Source organism: Carassius gibelio, chromosome B4, assembly GCF_023724105.1.
Source record: "Carassius gibelio isolate Cgi1373 ecotype wild population from Czech Republic chromosome B4, carGib1.2-hapl.c, whole genome shotgun sequence".
NCBI classification, from domain to species: domain Eukaryota; kingdom Metazoa; phylum Chordata; class Actinopteri; order Cypriniformes; family Cyprinidae; genus Carassius; species Carassius gibelio.
The window spans coordinates 14,001,884-14,020,319 of record NC_068399.1 but is presented as its reverse complement, the minus strand read 5'-3'; the positions used below and the strand labels follow the sequence as shown (position 1 = coordinate 14,020,319).

General features: G+C 35.8%; 2 protein-coding genes and 1 long non-coding RNA gene across 12 annotated transcripts in view; 1 reads left to right on the top strand and 2 right to left on the bottom strand.

The window, feature by feature from the left end:
- LOC127956621 (golgin subfamily B member 1) overlaps positions 1–8,424 on the bottom strand; it is a 27,706-nt gene extending 19,282 nt beyond the window's left edge. For 2 of the 10 annotated variants that reach the window (XM_052554686.1, XM_052554690.1), the window contains exons 1-9: positions 8,292–8,412; positions 7,107–7,194; positions 6,507–6,680; positions 6,281–6,403; positions 3,012–3,197; positions 2,784–2,906; positions 2,440–2,595; positions 2,158–2,277; positions 173–286 (exon numbers count right to left, since the gene is read on the bottom strand). In XM_052554686.1, coding sequence (XP_052410646.1) covers positions 173–286; positions 2,158–2,277; positions 2,440–2,595; positions 2,784–2,906; positions 3,012–3,197; positions 6,281–6,403; positions 6,507–6,680; positions 7,107–7,187 — 1,077 coding nt within the window. In that variant the 5' untranslated portion in view covers positions 7,188–7,194; positions 8,292–8,412. Of the gene's footprint in view, positions 1–172; positions 287–2,157; positions 2,278–2,439; positions 2,596–2,783; positions 2,907–3,011; positions 3,198–6,280; positions 6,404–6,506; positions 6,681–7,106; positions 7,195–8,291 lie in introns of all 10 variants that reach the window. The other 8 variants (XM_052554688.1, XM_052554689.1, XM_052554687.1 and 5 more) reach the window with 8 other exon arrangements.
- On the top strand, positions 7,942–13,951 carry LOC127956625 (guanylyl cyclase-activating protein 1-like). The gene is made up of 5 exons (XM_052554699.1): positions 7,942–8,084; positions 8,349–11,182; positions 13,077–13,226; positions 13,316–13,409; positions 13,511–13,951. Exons 2-5 carry the CDS (start codon positions 10,985–10,987, stop codon positions 13,636–13,638), a joined length of 570 nt encoding a protein of 189 aa, XP_052410659.1. The 5' UTR covers positions 7,942–8,084; positions 8,349–10,984; the 3' UTR covers positions 13,639–13,951.
- Positions 12,233–18,436, bottom strand: LOC127956626 (uncharacterized). Its single transcript, XR_008153608.1, has 3 exons — positions 16,878–18,436; positions 15,376–16,293; positions 12,233–12,801 (listed from the first exon to the last, which is right to left on the bottom strand). It is a non-coding gene; the product is annotated as an uncharacterized LOC127956626 (long non-coding RNA).

The window sequence follows — 18,436 nt, the reverse complement described above, 5'->3', positions numbered from 1 at the left end:
AACCAACTGTAACCACAACATGCAACAAAAAATTCTGTTGGTGACTTGGGATTCCATTTTTATATTCTATCCTCAATGAAATTGAGGTGTTTGATTGACTTCGATGATTTTTAGAATATTTTGATTTTAAAAATGACCATGACACAGTGTAAACTATTCATGTTGTGCTGACCTGTTTCTGCTGGTCTGCACTGTTGAGTTCCTGCTGCAACATTTCTAGGACTTCTGAACGAGAGCGCAAGGACTCCTCCAGCTCCTCTATGCGCTGCTGGGATACACGAAGAGCCTGCAAAACAATAAGTAGGATTAAAGTAAAATAGAACCACATGGATTGAAAGACCCCCTTAAAAAGCTGCAGGGTTTGATTTATGTTTTTTTTCTTTTGTCATGCCTGGTGTAGACACAGTGTTAATCTGCCCTTTCTTTCTTAACTCCTTTCCAACAACATGCACAAAAACTTAAGATGAGTTGGATGCCTCTCACAGAATGTGGAAATGCATCCACCATGCAAGAAAGCTTAGATTAAAATTGCCATGGTAAAATGATGAGTTATGATTTCATGCTTTATAATAACACAAATATGGCTACAACACCACAGGGTATCCGAAAACAAAAAAAAACAACAAATATGGAAACATCAAGACAATGTTATTCTGGCATTGCTGCTCTTCCCCATCTTATACATCTTTGTTTATTGATGCATAATATGTAGGTGTGTGTACGCATATTAACAGTTCAGATGCAAAAGTCTTTAAGTGCCATCTGCCAACGCTATAATCGGCGAAAAATTTGGGAGAGAATTTTCACTTCACAAATCTAAGAAATGTTGGTAACACTTTATAATAACTGCACACTATTAATCATTAATTAAGCATTAGTAAACAGATCATTCATAATTTATAAAGCATTAATAGACAGTAATAAGCAGTTTATAAATACAGATATAAATGCTTTATTCTTGATTTAAAAGCATATCTATAATGTGTTTAATAATTGTATTTTCATACTTTATTCATGATCAATTTATCATTTCTCAATGAAGTATAGCATTATTTACAAAGCAGTTATTTAGGAGTTGCCAGTGATTCATAAGATCACAAGAAATGTAGTAAATTCAGGTAGTTATAAAGCATTTAGTAGTGGTCAGTTAACTATTTATGTGAGCTCATCTAAAGTGAGTCTAGTTATGCCTTGTAAAGCATTCTTAAAGGATATTTAAAGGCTCAGTTATCTTCTCAACAAAAAACGGAAACAAACACCACACAGTGATACAGAACATAGAAATATTAACAGCCTGTAAATCTCATTTGTAAAAGCTTTACAAGGCATAAATAGTCCTCACTTTAGATGAGCTCACAAAAATAGTTAACTAACAACTACATATGTTTTATAACTACCTGAATTAACCCTGAATTACAGTAGAAATACATGTTAATAAACCATTTATTAACACTATAAGTAACTATTACTATATGTCTGAATAAAAAGATGTATGAATGCACATTTAAAAAGTTTATTAATCATTTACTTACAATTTCTAAGTGATCTTATGAACCACTGACAACTCCTTAATAACTGGTGTGTAAATAATGCTATACTTAATTTAGAAATAATAAACTGATCATTAATAAAGTATGAAAAAACAACTATTAAATACATTATGGATATGCTTTTAAATCAGGTATAAAGCATTTATATCTGTATTTATAAACTGCTTATAAATGTCTATTAATGCTTTATAAATTATGAATTAACTGTTTCCTAATGCTTAACTAATGATTAATAGCATGCAGTTATTATAAAGTGTTACCGAAATGTTTTTTTTTTTTTTTCAATTGGGGGAAATCATGCAGTACAAGACATTAATGCAAAAATGTGGGACAGAGCTCAATTATATTTAATAATTTCAGATTAGTATTTTTAGTACTTATAAAGCTAATAGAAATGCCTTATTCTGCACAACCATGTTCTAGTCCCTACCCAATACCTAAACATAACTACAACAACAACTACTTTACTATCAATAAGCAGGAGTTTATTTAGGGGGAAAACTCTTAGTGAATATATGTTCCCTAAACTAAAGTGTGACCAAAGTATCAATGTGGGTTCTCTTTGTGGAACATAAAAAAAAATCAAACATGAGAAACGCAAACACACCTGCTGTAAGTCAAGGTCATTTGAGACCTGCGTGAGATTAAGGAGTTCCTGCTCATGTTTGAGGATTTGTTCTTGAAATCGCACATCTTTTTCCCTCACCACAGTCTGCAGAATTCGCACCTGGATGACATTTGAAAAATAAAACAGTGGATATGGTCTTTGAGAGTGAAGCCTAGGATTAGTTCATAACAGAAATAAAACAGAACCTGCAAAAGAACTGACCATCATATGACACATGTAAAGATTTGAACAACTTAAGCACTTTTTGACCTGTGAACACACCTGCTCAGCATGACCTTCCTCTCTCACACGCTGTTCGGCCTCCCAGAGCTGATGTTGGAGGGACATGTTAGTGGACTCTGCCTGGCTGAGCTTTTCTTTCAGCTGCTGGAGTTCCTCTTCCACTTCTGGGGCCATTTGGAAGGAGCTCTCTGAATTCTAAAAAAAAAAAAGGAAATAAACTGTTATTATAACATTATTATACTGCCGTACTGAAACTTTTGAATGAATTTGGCATTCGCCCATATATACATGAACAAGAGAATATACCACTAATAATATTTATAGAGCCATTCAAGACCACTTCATGCTTAAAATAACACAAACATGTCATCTTGTCTCTTTACCTGACTGCTGTTCAATGCTTCTTTTCCTTTCAGTTCATTGAGCTGTTTGTTCAGGGCAGCCGTCTTGGCTTTGGCCTGCAGTTTAAGCTTTGTAAACTTGACTTCTGCCTGTTCTTTCTCTTCCTGTACGAGAACAAACGGAGTCACAAATGCAAAATAATCAAGCTTCAGACCTGCTGACATTCATGGTCCACTTGTTTGTTCTTTTCTCATTATGCAAGTCGGCACCTTGAGCTTTTTTTCAGTGCTGGCGAGCTGGCTGTCCTTCTCTCGAATCAGCTCCTTCAGCTGAACCACCAGCTGTTCGGTCTGGGCCAGTCTCTCCAGGACCTCTTCTGAGCCCTCCGTGCCCTCCAGGGATGCTTCAGCATCAGGCCGAGGCTGAGGAACAGGACCGTCCTGCTCCAAAGACAACTTTCAAAAATTATAGAGGGCTATTTAGATGGTTAAAGACTCCCTCCTAACCGCATGTTAATATTATATCGACTTGAACATTAAATTCACCCTATTTTTCAAATGCGTACTTAGATCTTTTGTGGACAGTTCATCCATATATGCATTTCATTCAACACAATCTCATGGCAATTCATAACCCCCCAAATTGGGGGAATTGCAAATCGTTTGCAAGCTCTCATTATTTTTGAGTGCAACACCCACATCTCAAAATCCAATCAACAACCAACGGCAGATCTATTTAGACATATTTTAACTAATCTAGGGCTGTAACTATTACATATTTTGGTAATCAAGTAATATTTTGACAACTGAGGAATCTGTTATGTTTAGTAACACAAACAAAATACCTAAGTGAAAACTCAGGCTTTAGTATGACCATTTACATATAAACTAAGGATGAGGCAATGATACAAACCCGACTCCGAAAATGTTTAGACACTGTACAAATTGTAAGTAAAAAAATATTACAAATCTCATAAACTTAAATATATATATATATATATATATATATATATATATATATATATATATATATATATATATATATATATATATATATATTCACAATAGAGTATAGATAACATATCAAATGTTGAAAGTGAGACATTTTGAAATGCCATGCCAAATATTGGCTCATTTTGGATTTCATGAGTGCTACACATCCAAAAAAGTTGGGACAGGTAGCAATAAGAGGCCAGAAAAGTTAAATGTACATATAAGGAACAGCTGGAGGACCAGTTTGCAACTTATTAGGTCAATTGCCAACATGATTGGGTATAAAAACAGCCTCTCAGAGTGGCAGTGTCTCTCAGAAGTCAAGATGGGCAGAGGATCACAATTTACACAATGCTGCGGTAAAAAATAGTAAAGCAATATCAGAAAGGAGTTTCTCAGGGAAAAATTGTAAAGAGATTGAAGTTATCATCATCTACAGTGCATAATACCATCCAAAGATTAGGAGAATCTGGAACAATCTCTGTGCGTAAGGTTCAAGGCCAGAAAACCATACTGGATGCCCGTGATCTTTAGGCCCTTAGATAGCACTTCATCACATACAGGAATGCTACTGTAATGGAAATCACAACATGGGCTCCGGAATACTTCCAGACAACACTGTCAGTGAACACAATCCACCGTGCCATTCGCCGTTCCCGGCTGAAACTCTATAGGTCAAAAAAGGAGCCATATCTAAAAATGATCCAGAAGCGCAGGCGTTTCTCTTGGCCAAGGCTAGTTTAAAATGGACTGTGGCAAAGTGGAAAACAGTTCTTGGACAACCCAAGTTGTTATAAGCGCTCAGTTCAGAAGCCTGCATCTCTGATGGTATGGGGTTGCATGAGTGTGTGTGGCATAGGCAGCTTACACATCTGGAAAGGCACCATCAATGCTGAAAGGTATATCCAAGTTCTAGAACAACATATGCTCCCATCCAGGCATCGTCTCTTTCAGGGGAGACCTTGCATTTTCCAACATGACAATGCCAGACCACATACTGCATCAGTTACAACATCATGGCTGCGTAGAGGGAGGATCCGGGTACTGAAATGGGCAGCCTGCAGTCCAGATCTTTCACCCATAGAAAAACATTTGGCGCATCATAAAGAGGAAAATGTGACAAAGAAGACCTAAAAGAGTTGAACAACTAGAAGCCTGTATTAGACAAGAATGGGACAACATTCCTTTTCCTAAACTTGAGCAACTTGTCTCCTCAGTCCCCAGACGTTTGCAGACTGTTATAAAAAGAAGAGGGGATGCCACACAGTGGTAAACATGGCCTTGTCCCAACTTTTTTGGATGTGTTGACGCAGTGAAATTTAAAATGAACTTATTTTTCCCTTAAAATGATACATTTTCTCAGTTTAAACATTTGATGTCATCTATGCTTGAAATTTGAAACTTCCACATCATTGCATTCTGTTTTTATTCACAATTTGTACAGTGTCCCAACCTTTTTGGAATCGGGTTTGTACTTAGCTCAAATAAAATATCAAAGCCAAGAAATTACATGATTTTATTGAACAACACTGTTAAAAATAGGGTTGGGAGTGGTTAGAAATTTTCCGATTCTGCCTAACGGTTACAGGTTCAATTAAAATCATTAAACAACTATTAAAAATGTAGTGGTAAGGAAAAATGCACAATACTTAACTTCTCATTGCTCAGTACTGTTTATTACTGTCAACTTAATTTAAAGGTTGGCAATGTCAAAATTCTATACATATTACAGTACTCGGATCTTCATAAGTAGGGTTGGGTATAGCTAGAAATTTTCCTGTTCCGGTTTCATTTAGTAGTGAGTGATGTTGAGTAATGCTAGTACATCAATCAGCATACTGAACAGACAAAACAATGTGAACAGTTATCAAAGGCGCGAGTGCGCGTACAGTTGAGGGAAACAATGTGTTCGATAGTTTAAGACGCGACACGACACATCTGTGGAGTGAACATCATTGGAAAACAATGTGCTCAGTAATTAAAGAGCCAGGGTAGTGCTTCTGTTGTTTGGTTTGTGACATCCTTTAAGGGGAAACACCGGCGCAAGGCTGCTCACAGTGCTTGGTCACGTGTCACACCAAGAACCATTTTCGTTCCCAGCCCTGGTTAAAATACATAATGTAAAATGCCTATACATAATATGAACATAACCAACTTAAGTACATTATGTATTAAAACAAATTCCTGCAGAGGGAGCCAACGGCCTTGTGACGTTTCATTTTAAAGCGTGATTAAACAATGTTTAAATCCATTCCAACTCAAGGAAACGAAAGTGATCTCAATCAACAAGATTTGTATTTTTTTTAAATATAGGATTTTTTTTTTTTCGCAACCAAACGCTGCACACCAGAAATTCGGCACAGTGCCGGAGAACTTAATGCCCTGCAGTTTGTCCAGATCAAGTAAGAGTGTGATGTTTTAACATGCTGTGAAAGTGAAACAACAAAAATCTGGGGTCATCGCCGATCTTTGACAATTAAGGGGTTAAGCCATTCAAAACTACTTCATGCTTAAAATAACACAAACATGTCAGCTTGTCTCTTTACCTGACTGCTGTTCAATGCTTCTTTTCCTTTCAGTTCATTGAGCTGTTTGTTCAGGGCAGCCGTCTTGGCTTTGGCCTGCAGTTTAAGCTTTGTAAACTTGACTTCTGCCTGTTCTTTCTCTTCCTGTATGAGAACAAACGGAGACACGAATGCAAAAATCAAGCTTCAGACCTGCTGACATTCATGGTCCACTTGTTTGTTCTTTTCTCATTATGCAAGTCGGCACCTTGAGCTTTTTTTCAGTGCTGGCGAGCTGGCTGTCCTTCTCTCGAATCAGCTCCTTCAGCTGAACCACCAGCTGTTCGGTCTGGGCCAGTCTCTCCAGGACCTCTTCTGAGCCCTCCGTGCCCTCCAGGGATGCTTCAGCATCAGGCCGAGGCTGAGGAACAGGACCATCCTGCTACAAAGACAACATTCAAAAATGTTCAGCTTGTTTATTGTAAGCGGCATTCGTTGCATTTTTGTCGACAACCAATTTAAATGTTCAAGTTTTTTATAGTCAGATGGACTTTGGTTTTTATCTTTCATCAGCTGGAAATAAATTATTCTGCAAGTGATTCCAATGATATAATTGTCTGTACTGTTATTGTTATTGTTATAGTTATTGTCTTTGGAGTGAATGGACCTTTAGTGATCCATTTTAGATGGTAAACAGCTTGAAAACTAGCTCATAAATCTGTAAATAAGTACTTAAATGTGGGCTATTAACAGATCTTTCAGCTCTTGTAATAAGTTAATATAATTAATGTCCATGTGTGCTCCACAAAGTTTCTTGGTGTTGAACCAAAATATCACTCCAAGGATTGTTCAGATTTTGTCTCCTCACCTGGAAGTCTCCATCGGAGCGGTCCTCACCCGAGAGCTCGTGGAGGACAGAGGACACCCCTTGGGTCAGCCGGCTAAACATGGCTGACCTGCATGCAAAGATATGCAATAAAATGTTAGTGCACAGTCTGAGTATCGTGTATCAAGCTCTGTATTACTGAAGCATTAAGTAAAGATAAATCAGAATCATATAACATCAGATAAAGAATGCAATAACAGCAGATATAGACTTAGCATCTGGCACAATTCACACTAATGCACAACAACATCAATGGTTTAAAATTTTAACCAATACATTACAACAGATTTCATTATTTTTTTTATTTTAGTGTTCCATGAAGGTAGAGCTTTGTTAAACATGGACCACAAAAGCTAGAGATCCCATATCAGGCAACCAACAACTAGTATTATTCAAATCAAATTCACATTTCACATCAAAGCACCTTTGAAATAAAATGTAGACTCTTTAAATTAAATGGCACTCACTATTAATACATTTTGACATTTAGATTGATAATTCAAATCTAAATGATAAATCAAACAGGTTTTGCATAAAGGAAAAGATCTTACAGTTTGTTTAGTCTATATACTTGTTGTAATTCACACAGATTATGAGGGGACAACGACTGTAAGTACATGCATAACTCAAAATACATAATGCATAACTAGAACACTTGATGAGCTCAAGTCTGTTACGCAATGCGTGTCCCCAGAACTGACAATAACTACAGAAGTTCTGCACGCCTGTGTAAAGCTTACAATACCACGCTTTATTTCCTGATAATAAATAACTGCCTTTGAAAGAGCCATAAAGCGGAGAAAAACGAGCAGAACCGAACAACGCCGAAACATAGAAACTGATGACTGCGGCTGCGTCGCTTTCATTTTGTCTACACAACAGCAAAGATTATTGAGCGACTCTTCTTCCTTGCGTTTTAAAGTCGATTGGTATGAGAACTAATGGTCCAGACACATAAAGGTATGACTTTAATTTTTAGTATTTGTTATAAACTGGCATTATTAAAGCCCAATAAGCGGCAGTAATGAGCGTAAGCTGTGACTGGGCTCGTGCTGATGACTCGTAAACAACTCCATCGTTATTTATAAATGTACTAGTGTTTGTGCATGTCAGCAGCTGAATACACTCAGGGGCATGTTGTTAATGTTGTTAAACCATGAAACTGACCTGAGTAATGGGCGCAGGAAACTACTGCGTGGTTTATTTGATCAATTTCGTCTCCAGGATTTTAGAGCCACATCGCCGTCCATTCCGGAAACAGAAACGCAGCGCTGTGATTGGACCGCGCAAGGGAGCGTGTGAAAACTACTAGAGACACTGTGAGCAGCATGACTGTACATCAAGGGACCGTCCACAAAACTAAAACGTAGACGCAAAATGAAGTGGGCATGGTCGTGTGCCAGAGATAAAAGTAACCAGTTGCAACAATTATTTTAGGTTTGGAGTTATATCATGGTTCAAAACAGAATGGGACGTGATGATTTTAAGTTTAACATGATTATTAATTATGGAAAACAGTTAGGGCGCAGTCTTGTTCTTCTGGCACACTACATCACTCTGTTTGTAAGCTTTGTATCTCGCTCGGTGAACTGTTTTGCCGAAGTGATCAAGTGGACATTAATGTTTGCCAGATACACGGTAGCGGTTTTTGATTCGGTCCATAGGAGCCTACATTGGTGGACCAGAAGACACAGTGGGACATCCATAGAGATGCTCTCCAGCAGCGAAACAGAGTCAGACTGATGAAAGACATAAGGTTCTTATGAACTCAAAAGAGAAGTTCCTGGGGAAAAAAAATACTTCATCTTAAATGGATTTATAGACTCAAATGGGAACAATATCAATGCATCAGAACATGTATTGTAGTGTTTCTGTACTACTTGAGTTTTATCTTGCTGTCTTAAGTTTTAGTTCATTTCAAAAGTGCTCATAAAGGCACTCCAGAGGTTAAGGAAGAGTCCACCACTGTTATAACCACACCTGATAGACTGAAGACTGAACACAACACCTGTTTTTCAGGTCTAAACTAGTTTTACTGGACTGAAACAATGAAGGAAAGTTGGTTAACTTCATAGTAGCTGGTTTTATGTTCCAGTTAATCAAATAGTGTTGGTTTTACCCTAGCAGTTTTTTATTTTATTTTTTTAATCATTCCATATTCACTGAATGTAGTTTAGCAGTCAAGGAGAAGAGCAAAATCACTACCATTAGCATTTTTATTTATTTATTTTTTTTTGCTAATTTTATTTTTAATGTCTGTGGTTGGAGCAAATGTATAGTATGTATGTTGGGTAAAAGAAATCCTGAAACGAGGGAATTTGTATTATTAGTTGCGAGGAAACACTTATCGTCATAATTTGTGTGTGGTAACGTGAACCAACTCAGCTCCAACATAGGATCTATTGGACCTCTTTCACATTTCCGGGTTTCTCAGAAGAGAGCACTGCTATTTTAGCATAGCTGATAAACCAATAGTTTTATATTTGACTTTTATTTTTATATTTTCTGGTTTAATTTAGCTTTTATAATTTCAAGTAATAATCATGTTTTGTTTATATATAGATATATAATTTAGTTGATGATAATAACTGAGTTTAGTAGACTTCAATAGTGGTGAATGAGTGACAACAAATATGATTTCTGCATTCCCATTAGCTCCAGTAGCAAAAGAAAATTCACTTTCTCACAGCAGTTTTTATTTATATACAGTTCTGTATTACAATGGTAGTAACTATGAAAACACATCATCACAGACTGTGAAAAGTGTCCATTGAAGTTTTCCTATGGGCAGCTTGTGACTGTGTGTGCCAGTTCCCCATTGTGAAGCAAGCTTTGAATATTGTCTATATTATTACTTATCCAAAATATCACATTGTCCGTTAAAGTGTTGAAATGTCTCTATAATTGAACTCTCTGGAATCACAAGTAATTGTTTGCGTTTGAGATCAATACTACTCTTAATACCTCTACTAATCTGTATCTTAAAACACTGTGTTCTGAGAACAAAGTCCTGTCGTGATCAACAAAATGCATTTTTAGAAACTTTCTAAAGAAGATGGAACCAAACTAGAAAGAATTACTTAGTGTAAGCCTATGAGAAAAAGACCGCATTTTGGATCTCAGAATTTTTTTATAAGCTTAAATCCTTGAGAACTCTAAAAGGACACATTTCATTCATGTTATACCGACTGTAATTTTTTCTTTTGAATGGTATCAACTATTATTATCTTACATAAATTATGTAATATGGATGTAATGCGTGTAATTTGACGATCAAATGGAAATTAACTGAATAACGTTATGTGAAGAATGTTCTTATCTGCATTATTTGAAATCAGCAAGATTGTGAATATCAATGTGTAATTATTCTAAAGGCTTGTATGAAAGTGTATGAAAAAATATATCTGCTGAAGCTTGTTTCCTTGGCATTAGAGGACTCAAAATTGTGACATGGCTACTAACATGTATTCATATGAATATTTATCAGCTAACAGTCTGAAAATAAATGTAGAAACAACTTGCATTTGAAAAATGCTGATGCAGTTGTATCTGTTCGCAGACATGGGAACGTTTGTCAGCGCGTCCCCAATCTCACATGCAATTACCAATGGCCATCCTTAAGCGTCACATACACAGTGAGCTGGATTAGTCGCAGTTAATATCAATAAGATAAAGTTAGTGAGGTGTGTCTGATCCCAAGCCAGTACAAAAGCCTCCCGAGGGTGCCCACCTCTCTCTTAGGTCCCAGCGTCGTGTGTCTGTGAGAAGCGAAACGCTCGCCTGCACAGCAGACCAGTTGGGCTTCCTGACAGAATAGCTCCTGTCTTGCTCGCCAAAAAAAATCAGTTCTCAGTTGAGTGATGGGGAATTCAACGGGCTGCACCGTGGACGACCTGCAGGCTGTTGAAATGCATCTGTGGTATAAGAAGTTCATGACTGAGTGTCCATCTGGTCAGCTCACGCTGCATGAGTTCAAACAGTTCTTCGGACTCAGAGGTCTGGATCATGAGGCCAATGCCTACATCGAGCAGATGTTCCGCACTTTTGACATGAACAAGGTGAGTGAAAGACAAGTTCATTCTGAGTGGATAATAACAGAGGCTTAGGATGCCTCTAAAACATTCTGCTTTCACAGAGTTTCAGCATAGCTGGAATATTTGAAGTTTCAGTTTTTATTAAAACACTGGCTCATTGCATTTTGTTACATCAGACTTGAAACCATGTCGGCTAATTTAATGTCAGACTGATTTATGCTGAATCTCTTTATGTATTATAAAAAACACTATTTTTTTATTTTTATAAGAAATTATTGTAATTCTATAATAGCTCTATACAGTTTAAAAATTTGGGGTCAGTATTTTTCTTTTTTTTTTAAGAAAATAATACTTTTTGCCAGGAAAATATATAGAAAACAATATTTTTTTTGTATTTGTAATTCACATTATTTAACTTGTATTTTTTACAATATTTCTGCTTTTTATATCTTCATCAAATAAATGCAATCTTGGTGAATATTAAAATACTTAAAAAAAAAAAATAATTACAGACCCCAAAATATTGAAAAGTGAGCTACATTTTGAATAGTGAGCAAAGCTCTGATCATACTTACCGTGCTGTCTGGCTCTATATTTCTAGTGCTATATTTGGCACGTCACGTCAGCTTTATTTACAGTGACTCGTGTTAATACAATGAATAAGGAGTTTATCTATGAGATTAAGATTTACAGACTGGTGAACAGGTTTGACATTACAGAAACCAATCCCATTCACGTTTTATTTCTCCAAGTCAAAGCATCCTTTCATAATTGGGTCCCAGTGGGATTTTTGGCACAAAAAAGGTTTTAATGATGCTACTCTTCTCTTGATACAATATTCTCTGCACGTATTTCAGATGTGTTCAGCTTCATTACACGATTTAATGAGTACGTCATTACCTCTGTGTTAAAAGTCAACACACTTCAACAAACTAAATCTCTTCACTTTTCAGGGAAATCAATAATAGGAGAATAGATACAAAATAAATAAACAAAACAAATAAACAGGAAATTGTAACCCAATTGGTAATAATGGTGTAAAAATAGGCTTTACATTTTATGTTGGCTTTTTCTTTTATTTTTTTTCACATGTGTGTGTGTGTGTATACACATAAATATATTTTAGAGCATTTAATCAATTAGTACTTTATGCTGTTGTTGCATAAAGCCATTTGATACATTTTACTACTGCTATTATATTTGATGCCAGTTTTCACAATTTTTATATGTAATTCATATTTTGATTACAGCAAATTGTATAACAGTGGTTGTTTTGTGACATTGACATCTATACTGTGTATAAAAAATTGTTACACAAAGTGTAATCTTTTCATTATGATTGTTTTAATAAGTTTCCATTAGTTTTATTTACTCATCCATGCAACTATGCAATACAGACTATCCATATATCTCTACATTAACGCACCTCAGCATTGCCCATGGCCTTCTCCCTGACACTGCCCTAGACAACTAGAACCTGTGGCTCAAAAGAGAGGTGACATTTGGAGGAAAGTGTGTTGACCTGAGGATTATGTCTGCGACAAGTGGCTGGTGTCTGTCTCAGACGCAGAGCTTTGAATTTGGATCCTTGGCAGTAATCCTCAAGAGGGCACCCTCATCATCCCGATTGTGATCCTCAACACCTAAATAAGAGCACAATGACATCCAGCTGACATTAGGACTCATTACAGACTAATGTGGGAACACATACTTAATATAAAACATTTTGGAACAAGTTAGTTCCAGATGTGGATGCTGATTGGTAGACAGGTCTCAAAAGGTCACTTCTCTTTCATCAAACTTGGTTCCAGATGAATCCGAATCATTTCCTCATCAGATATACACGGTACATATGAAATGTATTACATCACAATGGTCTCAAGTGTTTAAAATGTATAATTTCATGTCTATTTTGCAGGACGGTTACATAGACTTCATGGAGTATGTGGCCGCTCTCAGTCTTGTAATGAGAGGCAAGATGGAGCACAAACTGCGCTGGTATTTCAGACTTTATGATGTTGATGGCAACGGCTGCATAGACCGACACGAGCTCCTCAATATTATAAAGGTAGGAAAGATCGCACTAGAACGAACTGCACTAGATGGCTATGAAAAGAAAATGTAAATTCAGAATAAAAACGGTTTCTTTTACATCAGGCCATCCGTGCCATCAATGGAAGTGAGTCGCAGGAATCGAGTGCTGAGGAGTTCACAAACCGAGTGTTTGATAGGATCGACATCAATGGAGACGGTGAGTGCAATAACAATTGGAATAAGATTCTAATCTTAAGAACTATATTCAATCTTTAGGAGTATGATAATGATTAGCCCTAACTGCCCTCTATTCAACAGGGGAGCTGTCACTGGAGGAGTTTGTAGCAGGGGCACGTAGTGATGAAGAATTTATGGAGGTGATGATGAAGAGTTTAGACCTTTCGCACATTGTGGCCATGATTCATAACCGGAGACACAGCGTCTAAGAGACAGTCCACATTCATATATTCCATGTACGGTTCTCCCTTAGAGTCTCTTGATCAGAAAACAAGAGCAACAACTCGACGGTCTAACTCTGAAAGCACTTTAAAGTACAGTCACTTCAAACAGAACTAAAGGGGCCAAGAAACAAGAAACTAAACTGGTTTGGGACGTCCCATATCTAATAAACTGACTGTTTCCCAAAAACAGCCTTCTTGCTAAGCAGAAAGAGGCTTCATGGGAAAAGAATCAGTATGATGTGAACATCCATTTATAGTTTTTTTTGTAACATTAAAAAATAAAAAAAATTATATATATATATATATATATATATATATATATATATATATATATATATATATATATATATATATATATATATATATCATACACACACACACACTTATGTATCACTTGTATTAGATGCCTCAGAGAAAGACATTTCTAAATGTTTGACTAATAAGTGGCTAAAAAATACATTTGTTCAAATGTTTGAAGCCCTAAAGGCTGCATAACTGGATAATAAAATACATTAATAAAAACAGTAATATTGTTGCAATTCAAAATGTTTTTGAATGAATGAATGAACATACAAAAGAACAGCATTTATTTCAATTATAAATATTTTATAACAATTTTAAAAGTCTGTTTGGATTGATTTAATGTGTCCTTTCTCAAAATGAAACAAAATCAAGGTTACAAAAAAAAACAAAAAAAAAACTTTCGAACAGTTTTTCCACTTTTTGTAATTTAGTTTAAAAACTTTTTTATTATGAATGTTCAAGGTTAGTTGATATATTTGGTACTATAAATGGTCAATTTTTTTTTACTTAATTTTTTTTAATGATTCTCCAATCTGATTTAGTGTCTCAATTAATACAAGGATAAAAAATTTAAATTGAATATCATTTGTTAATACAAATTTGTTAAAACAGTCTTCAGTTAAGTATTCCTCTGCGTGTCAAACTATGTCAGGTCAGGAATGTTTACTTCTTTATAGACGAATCAGAATCAGATTCTGTTTTAGTGACTCTTCCAGTACACAGAGACAACAACACACAGCAAAAGATTATAATAAAATTATATATCTATATAAACCTAATCCTGTAAATATAAATAGACAAATATTGCACAATAAATTGAAAAGGTAAAGGTGGTACCAAATAAATATAAGGATATTGCACATTTTTATTGCATAAGTGGGGACCATTTAACTGTTCATGGGGTAGATTGCCTGGGGGAAGAAACTGTTCTCGTTCCTAGATGTCCTGGTGTTTGTGGCTCTGAGGCGCCGGCCAGATGGCAAAAGTTCAAAAAGGGGATAACTTGGATGTGAGGGATCCAGAGTGATTTCTGGGCCCTTTTCCTCACTCTGGACATCTACAGTTCTTGGAGAGCAGGCCTGCTTTAAGCCTGTTAATAAAATGCTTGAGCTTCCATTTGGACATTAAAAACATAATAACTGACAGCGTTATAAGTTCATGTGTGTATTAACCAACAGCTGACACCAAAATGACCCTTTGCCCTTGTGTCTCAAGCCTCCATCTTCTATTTTAACTACGTCAGTGTGTGAGGAAACACGAGTTACATTTGGAGCCTTTTTAACTGCGGTCCCCCCAGTTTCTATGACAACCCCAATCTATTACCATGGAGACCCTGTGAGTCAGACACAGCATCAGTAACCTCTCAGCTGAATGAACTGACTGTGATGATAAAAGTCTAAATTACAATTAATCACTTACCCTTCACCGCACAGACCGCTCCTCTCTCCCAGATCCTCGTGTAGTGCTTGTTCTGGGTTGTGTCCGTCTTCATCTGAGGGTGATTGGTATTCATGCCAGCTCTGCCATCTTTTTGCTAAATGATAAGGAGGTCAGTCCTCTGAGCGGAGCTACTCTTCTACAAAGGAGCCAAATAACACAAAACATATCTGTAATATCTCACTCATTTAAATGTGGTTGAATGGACATTTGCAACCATGATGTTACCATGAACACTGCATGAACATGGGAATAACACCTAGAACACATAAATGAATTAATGTTTAATACAGTCAATTAGTGGTAAAGCTTTGACCAGAGCACACATATAATGCACCAAACTACCTTTGTGTCATAACTATTATTAACTAATAGTTTCTTTGAGGAAGGATGTGTTAAATTGATCAACCATGCTAATATAAAGTAAATATATAATAATTAAAATAATTATATAATAATAATAATAATATACAAATTCATGAATAAAGTCTTTTTTTTTAACATTCTGTTCATCAATAAATACAAAAACATTAAAAATAAAATCATTCCAACCCCAAATTTGGCAGGTAGTTTATGAAAAATAAATTGGACCCATTATTACAAACTACAGTATTTATTAGACTAGTATTAAGCTGTGTCAGACGTTAACACACCAAACCCAACAAATCTCTGTCTGAGGAAAGAGTCTCATGTATAAACGGAGTATTTTTCTATGGTGACATCTGATTGGACTAATAAATGCAGGATTTTCCTGTAACATAATTTCTCAGACAGTCCATTCACGTCCATAATTCCTAGTGATGTAATGTGATTTTGTCCACTTAAGATGCCTGGTTCACGTCCACTGCTAGAGGATCACAGGAAGTCCTCCAGACACTTCACCGCATCAAGCCTACGGTTCTAGAATAAAAAACACATAGATTGTCAACAAGCTAGCACACCATCACGAACACAAACAATGTATTCCTTGTGATTTATAGTGGCTACATTTTTTTTTTTTTTTTTTTAAACCACAATATCTGATTGAAGTTCAATGGTTATTCAAGCTTTCTGGGCCACCAATTTGTGTTTTATAGGAAACTTTATTAGAAAAGTTATTACATTTTAAATGTCACACAGAGTAACACAGGCTCATTTTACCTTAAAAACTTGACTTTAAACAAGTTTTAAAATTAAATATGCACTTAAAAAGAAAGAGCAATATCTAACTGATGTCAATTTATATTATATATATATATATATATATATATATATATATATATATATATATATATATATATATATATATATATATATATAATTTTTTTAAAAGATGAAACACTGCCACCCAGTGTCCAAAATTCCAAGATTTACTTGTGCTGCCGCATTGTGCATCAATCATGTTTTATTGCCTTATAGAAGCTAATTAGAAATTAATGGCATAGTTTGTTATTATCTAAAACAAAATCATTTGCCAAACCTCATCATTTGAGCAATTAAATGACCTGTGAGAAGATACTGGCTGTAGGTGCAACTCTGCCATCAACCACACTGTAGACAAGTGATCCTCAAATCTGGCTCGCAAGATCCAGTTTCCTGCAGAGTTTAGCTCCGACTCCAATTAAACACACCTGCCTGTGATTTTTTAATGATCCTGAAGACACTGATTAGCAAACTCATGCGTGTTTGATTAGGGTTAGAGCTAAACTTTGCAGATTTGAGGATCACTGCTGTAGACTAAAGCCAACAGTCCGTCAAGAGGAAAAGGCTTCGGTCCCTGCAGATGGTTACTAGACTGCAGCTAAAAGACTAAATCAAAGGGGGAAAAAAAAGATGGATGACGTTAATAAACCTGCAGGAAGAAGAGTGATGAACAATAAGCAACAGCAGCAACTTTAAGTATTAAGACAATGCTTTAAGTATTATGGACCATCAATCAACTTATGTTTACTTATTATGTAAATAATATAATTTAGGTATACTATGGATATACATCGGTATGACGTTTATCACTTAAAATTCAATTAAAATGCATAACGGTTTAAATTAATTTCAAATGTAACTTCAGAGTGCCACCGAAGTAGGACTTGCATCTTTATATAAAAATTCATAATTATACTGTCCTCAAAATCTGGGTACGTGTACTGCAGAACTGACAAGCTTTTATGCAAAACTATAATATACTTTAATATAATTTCTATTAAAACCTGTAAGTAATTTACTTAAATATCTGTAACTACTAATTTGTAATGATGCAATTGCAATGTAGTACATCTAAAATATATTAATATAGAAAAACATGACAGTTATTATAATCAAGTACTTTTAGTGTTTGGTGATACCCTTTTTATAACTTTACAGTATTGCCGATAGTTTAAAGTGATCTTCTCAGGTGCCTGAGCTCTCTCAGATCTCTGCATACTGAGAAGAATACCCCCAGCGGGATGTTTGTGTAGGAAGCGTAGACCTCAGGTGTGTAGGATGGGTGATGATCCTGAGACAGAAAAAAGGATTTTAGACACATTTCATACAGTACATCCATTCAAGTGTCAAATGTCCTCGGCCCCGTTTGCACCCGGTATTAACACTCATCTCAGGTGAGAGCCTCTGATTTTGTGATTGTGTTTCTGTATGTTGAATGGGACAAATTCACTAGAATTTTAATCTCATCACAAAATGTGATCCAGCAGAATAATCATTGTTATATAAAACATTAGGACACTGACAAATTTGATCTTCACTCATATTTACATGACCTCACTGGTCAGTTTGGTCTGCAATCATACAATAGATAAAAAGCTCTTTATTATATAATCGAAATCTGTTATTTGAGACCTATCTTTCGCTGTGATGGTCTTACTTTCTTTCCTTTACTGTAGTCTGGAAAATTAAAGAGAAGAGGTTCAAAGCAGAAAAAAAAAATCTCTTTTTTATTGTTTTTTTTTTTTCTTCATTGAATCCAGACTAAATAACCAAACAGTTCACGAAGGACGTCGACGAGGCCGCATCATTTCCGGACAAGGGTTTGGGATTTGTAGTTCTTAATGTTTTAAATCCCGACGCT